Source organism: Podarcis muralis, chromosome 10 (assembly GCF_964188315.1).
Source record: "Podarcis muralis chromosome 10, rPodMur119.hap1.1, whole genome shotgun sequence".
Classification (NCBI taxonomy): Eukaryota; Metazoa; Chordata; class Lepidosauria; order Squamata; family Lacertidae; genus Podarcis; species Podarcis muralis.
In genome coordinates, this window is record NC_135664.1 from 72,941,139 (window position 1) to 72,957,828 (window position 16,690).

The 16,690-nt window shown below is 45.9% G+C and overlaps 1 protein-coding gene across 1 annotated transcript; it reads right to left on the reverse strand.

The window, feature by feature from the left end:
* Window positions 1-315: 315 nt before the first annotated feature.
* Window positions 316-16,241, reverse strand: LOC144329105 (C-type lectin lectoxin-Thr1-like). Its single transcript, XM_077935629.1, has 7 exons — window positions 16,163-16,241; window positions 13,992-14,119; window positions 8,236-8,308; window positions 7,479-7,573; window positions 6,406-6,564; window positions 3,294-3,396; window positions 316-383 (listed from the first exon to the last, which is right to left on the reverse strand). The coding sequence occupies exons 1-7, from the start codon at window positions 16,239-16,241 to the stop codon at window positions 316-318; spliced, it is 705 nt and encodes a 234-aa protein (XP_077791755.1).
* Between the last annotated feature and the right edge of the window lie 449 nt (window positions 16,242-16,690).

The following is a 16,690-nucleotide window of genomic DNA, read 5'->3' on the forward strand; positions in this document are numbered from 1 at the left end:
GCGGCTTATATTCGGGTGCGGCTTATATTCGGGCCAATACGGTATGTGTTTTGTTTGTGGTGATGTAATTTCTCTCCACCCCAAAAACATTACGAGTCCTCTAGTATCCCCATGAACATTTTGAAGGAGACAGAGGCCGACGTGTAGGAGAATCACTTTATTAATGTCTTGACACAGAGAAGAGCAAGTCTGGCCCATGAGCGATCTCGCAAGCTGCGACGGCTGGGTAGGCAGGTGGACTTGGGCAACTGTGGAAGACAAGGACCTACAACTTGGTCCCATTCTCCAAAGCGCTGAAATTGCCGAAGCCCATTCCTACAGCGGGAGTTTGCAGATGTAGTAATTCATAGTATTGCATTGATTATCATTCCAGTTCTTCAATTCTAAAAAGACGAGGAAGAAGAAACATCAGTTGGAGGAAACAGTGTTTCTGAACAACATCTGCTGGAAGCCAGAGGAAGAGAGAGGACTCAGAGTCCTACTTGTGGGTTTGCAATTGCAATTGCTCTAGGAAGCATTTTTTTAAAGGGAGCCTAGTATTACTCATGCTAGCCAGTTTCATCCAGTATAGGGCTAGAGCTTCATGCACACTGGTTTGTAAGGAGAAGGGTCTTCTTGGTGGTGACGCCCGTCCTGTGGAACGCCCTCCCATCAGATGTCAAGGAAATAAACAACTATCTGACATTTAGAAGACATCTGAAGGCAGCCCTGTTTAGGGACGTTTTTAATGACTGGTGGTTTAATGCAGGTTTCCTCAACCTCGGCCCTCCAGATGTTTTGGACTACAATTCCCAACATCCCTCACCACTGGTCCTGCTAGCTAGGGATCATGGGAGTTGTAGGCCAAAAACATCTGGAGGGCTGAGGTTGAGGGAGACTGTTTTAATGTATTTTTAATCTTTTGTTGGCAGCCTCCCAGAGTGGCTGGGGAAACCCAGCCAGATGAGCAGGGTATAGATAATAAATAATGATTATCAGCCCTGTTTCAGCTCTTAAAAAGGGGGTGGGTGTAGCTTTGGAGACAAACAGCAGTGATTTCAGGAAGGAGTTCTGACAGGAGGAGATTCCTATATCCCCAGATCTCTGCACCGTACAATAATTGTGGCACTATCTTCTTTAGAAATACCTCAACTGTGGGAGCTACTAAGCTCCCCCCGTCCTGAACTCTGGAAAACCGTAATAAAGAGTGGATAGAGAGAGAGGATTTCAATTTAGCTGCGATTATGTGTGACTTCCAGGATAGTTTTGAATTAAAACCCAAGCCCAGGTACTTATAATAGCATTGTTGTTCAATAGGTTTACAGTGGCACCTCCGGTTGGGAACTTAATTCGTTCTGGAGGTCCATTCTTATCCTGAAACTGTTCTTAACATGAGGCGCCATTAGCGAAAGGGCGCCTCTCGCTGCACGCAGGCCTCCAGTGCGCGATTTCCGCTCGCATCCCAGGGCAAGGTTTTCATCCGGGAGTAACTTCTTCCGGGTTAGCGCAGCTCGTAATCCGACGCGTGCGCAACCAGAAGCGTTCATATCTAGAGGCATCTGTGAGGTTTTCTCCTCTTCCCCAAATCCCCACTTTAGGTTTAGAATGGTTGACTGTCAACTGCTCTTTTCTGCAAAAGACATTCAACTTCCCCAAAAGTCTCCACATCCCAAGTAAGGTAGCAGAAATCAAAACAGTACCGTCGGCATACAAAAGAACTGCGAGTTTGACATCCTCAACAGAAACAGGAAAATATTCTAGACCTCTTAGTTCTTGAACAATATCATTTATATCAAAATTGGGCGGAAAGGGTGCTAGGAGACATCCCTGTCGGACTCCCCTGTCCTTGTGGAGTTGACTAGATAGGCCATTGGCATGACCCAACCGCATTTTCTTATGTTCACATGTACTGAACTTTTCCTCCATAGGGTCGCTGCTTCTATGCTAGTAACCAAGAACCTTTCACTTATCTTTAAGGAAACTTTAATCTTTGTTTCATACAAACCTCATGGTGTCCCTTCCAGTGGTGTCCAAACTTTTTTCAAAGAGGGCCAGATTTGATGAAGTGAAGGGCCGTGAGGGCCGACCAAAGGGCCAATCAAAGTTATTGACCTTTTTTTTAAAGGATTTTACCCCAAAGGTTTTTTTAAAGATTGATGTTGTTGAGTTTTCTTAGGGTTGAAATTCTTGAGCATTTTTTAGGATGGAAGTTGTTGAGGTTTTTTGAGATTTTACACCAGGAAACAAACCACCACAGCGGCCGGATTAAACTGACCAGCGGGCTGAATTAGGCCCCCAACACGGACTTTGGACATGCCTGTGAGTTGTTCTAGAGGAGAGAGAAAACATCTGAGAAACCCTGGTTGCCATACATCTGGGAAACCCAGGACATGTCCTCTTTTGGGGGGGACACATGCCCATCCGGGCAGATTTTTCCATTTTAAAGGAATTGTTTTTGTTTGTTTGTTTCTTGGGGGGCGGGTTAGAGGTTTTTTGGGGGCACACACATGCTTGGGAGGGCCCTGTGCCCCAGAAGTGGAAGCACCACAGGAGAGTGAGGCTGTTGCAGCAAAGATCAGGTAGGAGCTGGGGTTCTTCCTCTGCTTGGGTCACCAGCAGCTTGGGCTTGGGCTGCCCTCCACGCCGCTGCCCCTGCCAGCCCAAGCTGGCTGTTTTGGTGAAAGGCAGCCGGGGGGGGGGGCTTGAATACTTTTCACCCAGTGACAGGAGAAAGGGTGAAGATTCCCCACCCCACAGAGGACAATATACTGCTGTCCTGCACTGAGGGTTCCAGGAGACAGAAGGAATCGGATGAAGACCACCTGCGGCAGATGTGGAGAAGCCTTGGACTGCAAGCCAGATTTGACCCGCCATTTGGCCCACAAGGCGATGTTGGCCAAGCCATGTCCACCTCTACTAGCCCTGATGTACAACCCTGTCAAATGTTGGACCATGGAGGGGTGAGGTGAAGTGAGCATCTCATCCACAAGTCTGAGCCAATTCCCCACCTCTGACCAAAGGGCCCCATCTAATAATAATAATAATAATAATAATAATAATAATAATAATAATACAGTGGTACCTTGGTTTAAGAACAGTCTGGTTTAAGAACGATTCCGTTTACAAACTGTGCAAAACTGGGTTTGGTTGAAGAATGGACTTCTGGAACGGATTAAGTTCATAAACCGAGGTACCACTGTAATATATTTATATGCCACTCATCTGACTGGGTTGCCCCAGCCATTCTGGGTGGCTTCCAACAAATTAAACCCATTAAGCACAATCTTTACAACTTGTGAAGCCCCCCTCCTCACCTGCACCATTCATCTCAACACAGTATTGGTTATTTCTGCAGTTGGAGGGTTGTCCAGGTCCCCAATTCACGTAGCCGAACGCGGCATTATCGGTCCATCCCCACTGCATATTCTGTAAAGGTAAAGGGACCTCTGACCATTAGGTTCAGTCATGGCCGACTCTGGGGTTGTGGCGCTCATCTCACTTTACTGGCCAAGGGAGGCGGTGTACAGCTTCCGGGTCATGTGGCCAGCAGGACGAAGCTGTTTCTGGCGAACCAGAGCAGCGCACGGAAACACCGTTTACCTTCCCGCCGGAACGGTACCTATTGATCTACTTGCCCTTTGATGTGCTTTCGAACTGCTAGGTTGGCAGGAGCAGGGACTGAGCAATGGGAGCTCATTCCGTCGTGGGGATTCGAACCGCTGACCTTCCGATCAGCAAGCCCTAGGCTCTGTGGTTTAACCCACAGCACCACAGCAAAAAGAGTTGGGGTCTGGACTGAGGAAGGGATGTCCCAACGTGCGGCCAGTCTCCCTTCTGCAGTAAGCGGCTCATGAAAATATAGTGTCTGGTTTTCAGCTGGAGGGATGGGAACAAATCCCAAGGAAGATGAGGCGGTTGGACCTCTCAGACTTGTAGTGGATGGGGGAGATCTAGGAAGGATCAGCTGTTCCCCATCACCCTTCCTACGCCTCTGCCCCCACCCTTCAGCTCTTCTCCCCAGTGTGATTTTAGAGCAAGGCTGTCAGTGAATTGATTTTCAGTTGGTGGGATCAAATCCCAAGGACTTGTACTGCTTGGGGGAGATCTAGCCAGGATCAGCTGTTCTCCATCACCCAGCACAAGAAATGCACCTGCTACATCCCTCTACTCTACAGAAGTGTTAAAGGAAGAAAGGATGAATGACACCTTATTTAGAGATGAAGAAGTTTATAAAAAGGCCCAAAAAACCTTGAGAGACTATTTTGAAATAAATATGAATACCAATGTTGAAAAAAGAGTAATTTGGGACGCAAGTAAAGCTGTTATGCGAGGATTCCTGATTCAACAAGATGCAATCAAAAAGAGGATACAAAATGAGAAAAAAGATAAGATTTTGGAGAAAATGAAAGAAGGGGAAAAGAAATTAAGATCAAGAGATTTTGAGAGAAATCAAATTATATCAAACACAATACATGGAACCGATGAACCAGGAAATAGAATGGAAAATTAAACAAATGAGACAAAAGGCATTTGAATCAGCAGACAAATGCGGTAAACCTTTGGCTTGGCAATTGCGGAAAAGACAAATGCTAAATACGGTTACAAGCCTAGAAGTGGAAGGAAAGAACATTTATAAGCCAAATGAGATCAGAAACTGTTTCCAGAAATATTTTAAACAATTATATTCACAAGGGCCGCAGAAATAAAAGGAGATAGACCAATTCATTAAGACATATGGATTACAAAAAATCTCTCAGGAAAGTAAAATAGTGTTGAATAAGAAAATAACTGATCAGGAAATAGAAGGTGCCATTCAAAACATGCAATTGGGCAAATCTCCGGGACCAGATGGACTTACTTCCAAGTATTACAAGGCGCTGAAGGAGTGGAAGGAAGTTTGTAATGAAATTTTGGAGGGGAAAAGGGCACCAGAATCGTGGAAAGAGGCATATATTACACTAATACCGAAGACAGAGGCTAAAAAGACTCAACTTAAGAACTACCGCCCTATCTCGTTATTAAATGTGGATTACAAAATATTTGCTGACATTTTGGCTAAGAGACTGAAAAAAGTTTTAATGGGGGAGATTCACAGAGACCAAGCGGGCTTCCTCCCAAGAAGACACATGTCAGATAATGTAAGGAACATAATTGACATTTTGGAAATGTTAGAGGCGAACATAAACACTAAAGCAGTTCTGATATTTGTGGATGCTGAGAAAGCCTTTGATAATATTTCTTGGAGTTTTATGAAGAAGAATCTTCAGGGGTGGGGGTAGGCCAAGGATTTGAAAATGGTATAGATGCAATATATTCAGACCAGAAAGCAAAGTTAATTGTAAACAATGTGGTTACAAAAGAGTTTAAGATAGAAAAAGGAACACGTCAGGGGTGCCCAATCTCTCCATTACTTTTTATATCTGTCCTGGAGGTTTTGCTGAACATGATTAGAAGGGACCTGTTGGTCAAAGGGGTACAGGTTGGAGCTAAACAATACAAACTGAGAGCATTTGCAGATGATCTGGTACTTACTTTACAAGAGCCAGAATCTAGTACAAAAAGGGTTTTAGAACTAATTCAAGAGTTTGGTCATGTAGCAGGATTTAAATTGAACAAAAATAAAACCAAGGTCCTAGAGAAAAATTTAACATCTGTTGAAAGGGAGAGGTTTCAGAATGTGACAGACTTAACTGTGGTTAAGAAAGTGAAATATTTGGGGATTAATATGACAGCTAAAAATGTGAACTTGTTTAAAGACAACTATGAAAAATGTTGGACAGAAGTGAAAAAAGATCTAGAAATTTGGTCAAAATTGAAGCTTTACTTGTTGGGTCGAATTGCAGTTATAAAGATGAATGTATTGCCAAGAATGTTATTTTTGTTTCAAACATTACAAATTGTTGACAAGATGGACTGTTTCAAGAAGTGGCAGAAAGATATTTCTAAATTTGTCTGGCAGGGCAAGAAGCCCAGAATAAAAGCCCTCTAACCCAGAAATAGTACCTCGGGTTAAGAACTTTGCTTCAGGTTGAGAACAGAAATCGTGCTCCGGCGGCGTGGCAGCAGCAGGAGGCCCCATTAGCTAAAGTGGTCTTCAGGTTAAGAACGGACCTCCGAAACGAATTAAGTGCTTAACCCGAGGTACCACTGTATTGCTCCAAGGCTAAAGGGCATATCAACTTTGCTGATTTAAAACCTTATTAAAGTAATATTGCGAGAGGGACCTGTGTTGCATCCTGGGGATGCAGGCAGATGGCTACTCTTTGAATTAAGAGCTTCACCAGAGCCCCAGATCCTCCCTTACAGAGATGGGAATATCTGCCCTTCCCTTCCCTGCAGGGAGCTCTCGTCTTCTGGACTGCTCCTCTGTGCCCTTGCCGGCTGCTGTTCCTACTGAGAGGCAAATGAAAAAGAGAGTTTGCCCACTTTACTTACCTTCCGGGCCGTTTTCTTTCTGAACAGTCCAATCCAGACAGGGCCTTTGATCTCATATGCCCCTGTTATCGCAGAAGCTATACGTTTGTGCTCTTCCTCGCTAAGGATGGAGGCCAGGTGGCTTTTTTGCCCAAACGTTTGGCAGTCCACCTGGTAGAGAAAAAGAATAAGGGGTTTTACCCTGGAGGTGAGCATAAACCGCTTGTTTGCATTGAGCGGCTCCTGTAAGATTTCCCATGCAGGATTGTGCAAGGACCACAGCACAGCTGTAACATTTTTGTGTAGATCACCATGACCTCACAACCATGGATGGATCTGCAGTACCAGGTGCCAGGGATACACAAAGCAGTGTGATCAATACATTGATTGGTTCTGCTTCTCTCAAAGAAGGCACCCCAATTTCTCATTTTTCCAACGTTAAGTTTAGCCCCATCAGATGTCCACATCATTTTGCGACTGATTGATTGATTTATTGATTAAAAACGAATTCCTCATGGAAATTCATCGATGAGACTTTCCACTTAGATACACATTTTTGCAAGCAATTTCCCCTAACATGATTCAAGTTTGCACATTTCCCCCCACTAATATCTTCTATGTGTACTGTGCAGCCACCTTTGTGGACATCATTTGGATGGAGAACTTCATGCGTTGGCAACTTCAAGGCTGGATTGCTGCAATGTGCTCTATGTGGGGCTACCCTTGCGCTTGGTCCAGAGGAATATCTATGGAGGAAGCATATAATCCTGTCCACACACATGTCCACACACATTTCGGGGGAACTCCCATTCCTCACTACTATGAGCCGAATAAAGAGCATGAAATCCACACTCAACTCCGAGTATCTTTCACCTTTTTAGCAGCGTCATCATCTTTCTTTCATTATTCTTTTAACCTGCCATGTGACATATGCAGGGATAACTTTGTATCCCAAGACTATGCTTCATTTGCTGTGAGTTGCTTGCCAGGGAGGAGAGGAAGGGTGGGTGGGTGTTTGACATTTGACTGGAAACATGGTGTCTGGAGGAATTTGCTACACAGGGCTTCCAAGAATCTCTCCTTACCTCCGCATCATTCCAACTCCGTGCAATTTGCCTATATAAATAGCAATTCCTCTGAAAGTTGATCCAGTCCTGGGGGCAGCTAAGTGCTTCCGTGCCTGTCGGAGGAGAGGGAACACGATTTCAAGGTTGTGGAGGAGGTGGGTGGGTCAGAATCCGGACCATTTGCAGGAAGTGGAGAGGGGCCTCACCCAGGACCTAGGGGTGAGACCTGAAAGGCTGTGTGGCAGGCACAATCTCAAGGATGCTGAGAACATGTGGGAAGGGGGGGGTCTAATATCTGCTGTGATTGAGATGCAAGGATTTGAGCAAAATGGCACTTAGGGAAGAAGATGCAGGAGAGAGGTTGATGCAGCACCCACAGGAAGTAAGCTGGGTGAGGGGAAAGATAAAAGAACCTTTCCCATATTGTCCAGAAATGAAAATAAAGAGGGCATAGAATTTCTCTCTATTCCCCTCTGAAATTCAGTTAAGGATCTCTCCAAACATATAGACATTAGTTTAAAGATAAGTTTGGTTCCACCGTTGATGAACTAAGGAGAAATTTTACAACTTAAGTCCTATGAGCTTAGGACAATAAAGCTTACATCAGTATGTGACATTGGTCACAAAAACATATAATGCCCCCGTTTTGTCCTCTGATTGATGTTTGAAATCTATATTACTAGGATTTGCCTCATGAGCCATGCCTTTTCTCCTAATGGTTGCTATCTGCTTGGCTTCTCCCAGTCCAGGTTTGAGGAGCCCAGTTGGGATGTACCTTGCAGAAAGGAGCAGACAATCAGGAAGCCCCAAATGGAGAGGTGGAAGAAAGTGGTGCGTCCCATCGGCACCTGAGGAGAGAGAAGAAAAGAAGAAGAGACTCCTGAGATAATAATAATAATAATAATAATAATAATAATAATAATAATAATAATAAATTTTATTTATATCCCGCCCTCCCCAGCCGAAGCCGGGCTCAGGGCGGCTAACAACAATAAAACAGTACAAAAGTACAACATAAACAACATTCTAAAATCATTCATTATAAAAATTAATTAATTCAAGCCACTGGCAACCATTGGGCCAGAGCTCCGCGAAGATTGCCGAGGGAGGGAGTCAGGCTGTGCCTTGGCCAAAGGCCTGGTGGAACAGCTCTGTCTTGCAGGCCCTGCGGAAAGATGTCAAGTCCCGCAGGGCCCTGGTCTCTTGTGACAGAGTGTTCCACCAGATCGGAGCCACAGCCGAAAAAGCCCTGGCTCTAGTTGAGGCCAGCCTAACTTCTCTGTGGCCTGGGACCTTCAAGATGTTTTTATTTGAAGACCGTAAGTTTCTCTGTGGGGCATACCAGGAGAGGCGGTCCCGTAGGTACAAGGGTCCTAGGCCGTATAGGGCTTTAAAGGTTAAAACCAGCACCTTAAACCTGATCCTGTACTCCACCGGGAGCCAGTGCAGCTGGTATAGCACCGGGTGAATGTGATCTCGCAGCGAAGACCTCGTAAGGAGTCTCGCTGCAGCATTCTGCACCCGCTGGAGTTTCTGGGTCAGTCTCAAGGGCAGCCCCACGTAGAGCGATTTACAATAATCCAGTCTGGAGGTGACCGTCGCGTGGATCACAGTGGCTAGGTCAGGGCGAGAGAGGTAAGGAACCAACTGCTTAGCTTGGCGGAGATGGAAAAATGCCGCCTTTGTTATAGCTGCAATCTGCGCCTCCATGGAAAGGGAGGTGTCGAAGATTACACCCAAGCTCTTAACGGATGGTGCTGGCACTAATTGCGCCCCCGCAAGAGATGGGAGTTGCCCCCCCAATCCCATATCGCCCCGTCCCAGCCACAGGACCTCTGTCTTCGAAGGATTTAGCTTCAACCGGCTCCCACGTAACCATCCAGCCACAGCTTCCAAACATCTGGTCAGTGTGTCTGGGGCCGAGTCAGGATGGCCATCCATCAACAGATAGAGTTGGGTGTCATCGGCATACTGATGACAACCCAGCCCAAAACTCCGAACAAGCTGGGCGAGGGGGCGCATAAAGATGTTGAAAAGCATCGGGGAGAGTATCGCACCCTGAGGTACTCCACACACCAAGGAGTGGCGCGATGACAATTCCCCCCCAAGCGCCACCCTCTGTCCCCGACCAGAGAGAAACGAGCGCAGCCATTGAAGGACTGTGCCCTGGATCCCCACGTCGGCAAGGTGGTGGTCCAGAAGTTCGTGATCGATCATGTCGAAAGCTGCTGACAGATCTAGAAGAATCAGCAGCCCCGACCCGCCTCGATCCAGCTGTCTACGAAGATCATCTGTTAGGGCAACCAGAGCCGTCTCGGTCCCATGACCAGCGCGGAAGCCGGACTGGAATGGATCCAGAGCCGATGTTTCATCCAGAAACCCACCAAGCTGTTCAGCAACCGCTCTCTCAATCACCTTACCCAGGAACGGAAGATTCGAAACCGGGCGGTAATTGGATAGATCTAAAGGATCTAATGATGTTTTCTTTAAGAGCGGGCGCACCACTGCCTCCTTCAGTTCCCCTGGGAATGTCCCCGTGCCAAGGGACAAATTGATGATATCCCCCAGGAGGGCCCGCACCTCGTCTGGACACGCTCTAATCAGCCAAGACGGGCATGGGTCGAGAGGACAGGTAGTGGGCTTTCCAGCTTGGAGGAGTCTGTCCACATCGGCTGGGGATATCCGGTTAAAGTGGTCCAATACTGGACCCGAGGACAGTCGAGGGGCCTCCAGTTCCTTTATTGTATCCAAATTGGCAGGGAGGTCATGGCGGAGCGACAAGACCTTCTCCGCAAAAAAGCTCACAAATGCCTCACAGCTGTGTGTCAAATTGTTATTTAAATTTGGCTGTCCCTCAAGGGACGTTAAAGACCTGATTATACTAAATAATTGCGCTGGGCGAGAGCTAGCGGATGCAATGGAGGCCGAGAAGTATGACTTCTTAGCAGCCTTCACCGCCATCTCGTAGGTTTTCATAAAAGCCCTATAAGATGTTCTTGAGGCTCCGTCACGGGCACCCCGCCATACTCGCTCTAGCCGTCTGAGGTCCCGCTTCATTTTCCGGAGCTCCTCGGTAAACCAGGGAGCCCGGTTTCTGCGGGGTCGCAGAGGGCGCTTAGGTGCGATCTCATCTTTGGCTGCCAGGAGCTGGGTATTCCAGCCCTCAACAAGCTCAGTCAATGAGTCGCCAGGGGGAGCAAGGTCCCGCAAGGCTTGGCGGAATCTCTCAGGGTCCATCAGCCTCTGCGGGCGAGCCCAAATTGGCTCGCCACGTAAGCAGGGTGGGGGTGGAAAGTCAATCCTGGCTTTCAGAGCGTAGTGATCAGACCATGGCACCTTCATCGAAGGAGACATGATCACATCTATACCGACGCCAAAGATCAAATCCAGCGTGTGGCCTGCTTGATGTGTGGGGCCCGAAACAAACTGGGAGAGCCCTAGTGTCGCCATGGAAGACACCAGGTCCAGAGCCTGTGAGGAGGGAGTGGCATCAGCATGGATGTTGAAGTCCCCCAATACCAATAGGTTAGGGAACTCCAAGGCCCAGCCGGCCACCGCCTCCAATAGGCCTGACAGGGTGGCTGCTGGTGCACTAGGTGGCCGGTACACCAGCCAGACAGCCAAGCTCTCCTCGGAGCCCCACACTAGGCCAACACATTCAATGCCGGGGATCGATGGCGATGGTAGAGCCCTGAAAAGACAATCTTCCCGGATTAATAATGCCACCCCTCCCCCCCGGCCCACAGTCCGCGACTGGTGGAGGACGGAGAAACCCGGGGGCGCCATCTCTCGTAAGGTAACTGTTGCCCCTTCGCGCACCCAGGTCTCCGTCACACAAGCCAGGTTGACCCCCTGCGAGATAAAGAAATTTTGCAGGGTGGCGGTTTTATTGCCTATAGACCTGGCATCGCACAGCACCAGTGACGGAGGTGAGTAATCCTTGCTCACCCTACCCTCATCCCTCGGGATGGGGCGCAGATTGGAAAGGGTACGAGCGTATCCATATCTCGATCCCCTTCGCCTATAACATCTGCCCCCACCGCCATACCTCCCTCGCCCCTCCACGGTAGCAATCCCAGGCCTCATAGTGGCCTCCATTGATGGCAATTAATATTATTCTTTCGCAGCCTAAAACAATAAAACCTTAAAACAATAAAAACAAAAAACAAAAACAACCCAGAAAACAATAAAACAATACAAATAAAAACTGCAAAAATTACAAATTCATCAAAATCTAACAAATTCCCAAGCCCACCCAAACATCCATCCCACCCCCATATATAAAATCGAAAGGGAAAGGGAAATATTAAAAAACAAAACAAAACATGTTAAAAAGAGCTCTGCACTCCTCCGGGTCCTCCTGGGCAGTAGCAGCATCAATGGCAACAACCATCCTTGTGAGGCCCCACCCTGGGCCAGATAGTAAGTGGCAGGAGCAGTCCTTGTGAGGCCTGTCAGGCCCTCCCTGGGCCAGTTGGTAAGTGAAATGGGATCGTGCATTTTATAGATCTGTGAAATGGGATCGTGCATTTTATAGAATCCTCTAGATCTGTCATCTGTTGATAGAAAGGTTACGGGTGGCAGGCTAAAAGAAGAAGACACCTAATGGAGTTAATAGACAACAGGTCTTTAGCAGACGAAAGGCAGTCCTTGTTCGCACAACTCATCATGAAAACCCTCTACTTCAAGATATAAGGAAGGCTACTGGGACTGTGGGTTAAACCACAGAGCCTAGGACTTGCTGATCAGAAGGTCGACGGTTCGAATCCCCGCGACGTGGTGAGCTCCCATTGCTCGGTCCGTGGTCCTCCCAACCTAGCAGTTCAAAAGCAAGTCAAAGTGCAAGTAGAGAAATAGGTTGGGAGGAAACTGCATTTCTGTGCGCTGCTCTGGTTCGCCAGAAGCGGCATAGTCATGCTGGCCACATGACCTGGAAGCTGTACGCCGGCTCCCTCGGCCAATAAAGCGAGATGAGCGCCGCAACCCCAGAGTCGGCCATGACAGGGCCTAATGGTCAGGGGTCCCTTTACCTTTACTTACTAACTGAGAAGCAGCTCCCCAGCTGTGAGAGATGGGATGGCAGCTGTTGGGAAGACCACCTGCTTATTATTAAGGCATGGAGAAAGTGGACAGGGACAGGTTTTTTCTCATCACATTGGAACTCGTGGGCATTAAATGGATCTGAATGTTGGAAGAGTCCGGACAGGGAAAAGAAAGAACTTTCTCATGCAGTTCATCATTAAACTATGGAATTCGCTCCTCCAATAGGATTAGACAAATTCACAGAGGCCAAGGCTTTTGATGGCTATTTACTCTGATGTTCTACCTCCCCTGTCTAACGCCACAGTATGGCATTGAGTACCGGTTGCCAGAAACAGCAGGAGGGAATGTGCTGAATAAATTCAGTTTAGGATTTTATTTTATTTTCAATGTTTTTTATTAATTTTCCAAAAAATTAAAACAAACAAACAAATACACACACATCCTATTTATAATTAAACCAATCTTTGAAACATTATTAAGTGACTTGCTCAGATTCCCTTGGCTGAATTTCATTATATATCATTTTAACAGATTTCCAAAATCAATTTTCTCAAAAAATTAACTTGATCACTTAACATCTTCCACTCTTTCTAAATTAGCTTTAAACATCTTGAATCCTATCCTTACATATTTAAATCCCAAGCCTATCTAATATTTGCAAGCTTTTCCAATTAAGTTAACTTAACATATTTAGCTAAATAGTCTTTAAATTTCATCCATTCTCAGTATAGGATTTATTGCACTCCACTACGCTTGCTTAGAAACAACACACTGTTTGAGGATGTATTAAGGAAAATGGTTCTTTGAAACATATGTTGACATCATGGGCAACACTCACACATTTTTGGAGAGAAAAACTAAGATGTATAAATACTACTTGGGGGGAGGGAAATAACATTACCAGATGATGATATTATTTTAAACTATATGCCAACTATATGGGGTTTGACAAAGGGTCACCGCAAATGGATTCTCCATGCCCTTATTTCTGCTAAAAGGCTGATTTTAATTCCTTGAAAAGATAATACCATGGCCGCCTTTGATCAATGGATAGAAGATATGACAGTTCTTGCAACATATGAATGGATTGCTTTTAGCTGCAGGTTTTGTATGGATAAATACAACCATATGTGAAATCTATTAATAAAGCATATAATGTCTTGATAATAATTTTACATTTATTGGATTAATTGTATTCCTTATATACATATATACTCTATTGTATTGTTTATGGTTATTTTATCTCCCCCCCTTTCACATTATTCACTTTTCCTTTCTTTTATATTATTTTTTCACTGAACGCTTATAATAGAATATAAATATTGAAAATTGTATACATTTATTCTCATTATCATATCACATTCTCCCCTGCTCTGAGATTGAAAATATACAGTTAATAGGTTAGAAAGGAAGAAAAAGGAAGAAATGATGATGATGATGATGATGATGATGATGATGATGATGGCTATTTCTATGAACCTTACTCACCTTGTGGCCTATTAGACTCTCTTTGTTTGGCAAGTCTGGAGAGATGGGAAGCTGGTCTCTTCTGCAACGGATATTATACAGTCCTAAAGCTCCCTTAGGCGAACTGGTGCAAGTGGTGTGTGCATGTGGCCCCGTCATCAGGAAGAACTACTGAACCCAAAAGCACATCTCGGCTATTTGGGAGTTTCATGGCTGAGCAGTGATCGATAAGGAATCACAGCAGTAGAACGATCAGGAAACGCTCTCCTTCAGTACAACAGCGGGAGATTATTGAGTCGAGTAGCACATCACAGCAAACATGGCGCTACTGCTCCCATCATCCTTGACCATTAGTCTTGCTGGTTGGGACTGATGGGAGTTTGTAGCCCACCAACATGCAGAGGGCAGCACCTTGGCTTGGTGTGATGAAAAGTGGTCTTCCCAGGAGAGCGGCTCTGCTGTTCTGCTAGGGAATTCAGAACCCTGGACAGCTCTGTGAAAGGATTTCCAGAATATTATCCTTGTTTCGCCATCCTAGGCTTCTTCAATAGTACAGGCTCATATGTAATATTACAGGATAGTGGATCTCATAGCAACCACTACATGTATGGACCTTATGCATGAACTGACTAGAGAATGAACCAACTCACTGGATCTTCTGCTCTTTTTTTGAACTTTATGAAACTTCTGTTGAACTCTACAATTGATACAATGAATAGTACACCTTATTTATTCAAAATTACAGCCGGTTATTTGTTTATTGAGTATGTCACTGAACTGCAGAAGGGGCAAGAAAATTCTTATGATTGCTTCTGTTGGTCCTATGCCCTGATGAAGGAGCTGCCAAATTGTTTGCCATTTACTTTATTTGCTTTTGTGGTTGTTTTTTTCAATTGTGTGCACTGTTAGAAAAAGGTAGCTCCTTTCCTCATCGTTTTATTTTGCTGCTTCTTGCTCTGGGACTGAATGTATTCAGTGAAGACACACACAAACACACACACACGTATGGATGTATACTGCCCCTCGTTCACAGATCTCAGGATGGTCACAACAACAAATGATGATATAAATAGCACAAAGTACATAGTAAAAATAAGAACAAAAACAAACCAATAAATGCCCCCCTCTCCTCCAGAATACATTTAAAAGGCCCAGGAGCGCAGATTAGACTGCTACTTGGCCCATGAAGATTTGGCCATCCATACTTCTAGGTGGTTAGTGAAGTTCCACAGCTGAGGCACCACAAGAGAAAAGGCCCTGCCCCAGGTCACCACATAGTGAGCTAGGTTTGCTGGTGGGACAATGACACCGCTACCGGGCAGGCTGATATGGCAGGAGATGCAAATAGCTGCCATAGCCATTACATTCAGGGCCGTCTTAACCATAGAAACCAGGCGTGCAGGGCACCCGGGCACCAGGCTTTCAGGGGTGCCAGGCCAAGAGTCTGGGGCCCGAGAGTTGAGTCTGGGGAAGAGCCCACATGTTGGTTAGAGCGTCGCACAGGCTCTTTTGCTGCTCTGCACGAATTTGGGGGCGACTGAGCCAGCGAGATGCTGAGGCAGCCGGCCAGCTCCGCCCTCCTGCATGCCTGGGACAGGGCAACTTGGGGGGTGGGGGTGGACCTGTGCACCCCGGCGCCGCATATGCTTAAGACAGCCCTGATTACATTATGGCCTGCATTCTATGTATGTAACTGATATCAAGGCTTTTTATAAATGCCACACGGCCCATCAGTCTCTCAGCACAAAACCCACGTCAATTTTCAGCACTGCGTTGCGCAAAATGGGGAGCCAGTTTGAAGAATTGTGAAATTGCAAAATAAAAACACAACAAGATAAATTTCTCTAGCACAAGCGAGGGGCTATATTTAAAAGTAAGCATGAGATCACATTATGAAGAATTGTCCCCCCCCCTCTAATTTCCGTTAGTCACCGCAAATCAAAAGAGCTTCTTTTTCAGAGAGAACCAGACGCCACAGACAGACAACAGCAACACAAGAAAATCACCTTCATCATCTGCTGAGGGGCTTTCCAAAGGTATCTGTGTGGGTGCTGGCCCTTCCTGTGCAAGTTACTCACCTGGTGGCCCATTAGGCTCTATTGTCCAGAGAGAGGGGAAGGCTTGTCTAAAGGATATGATATAGTCCTGAATCTTTCATAAATGAGCAGGCAGGGAGCCGTGAGTGCATGAGGCCCCGTCATCAGGAAGAACTACTGAACCCAAAAGCACATCTTGGCCATTTGGGAGTTCCATGGCTGAGCAGTGATCCATACGGAAACTCGGGAGAAGAATGACCAGAAAATATCCAGATTCGAGGAAGGATCTGATAAACCGTCTGCTCAAAATACACCCCTTGCCACTTCTGCAAACTCCTTAACATACCCTCCAACATTTCTCCGATAATAATAGGGATATTCTCTAGGGACATCAGGAAGCTTCTTCTGCGTTTGATCTCGCTGAACACCTAGGCACCAGGCACACGCCTACATTGATCGCCTTGAGCCAATTGCAACCTATCTGCCTAACCTCCCATGCCAAATTGTTGTAATGAAAAAAATTCGAGGGAAGGGATCTTGTGCAATGCCTTCCCCAGATAAATGGAATAAAAGAAAAGTTCAGCTGTAATCTGCCTGGAGCCCCTGTCAGGGAAAAAGGCAGAATTAATTTTAAGATGTATTTTAATTAATTGATGTCTGTTTTCATGCAATTTGTGTTGTTTT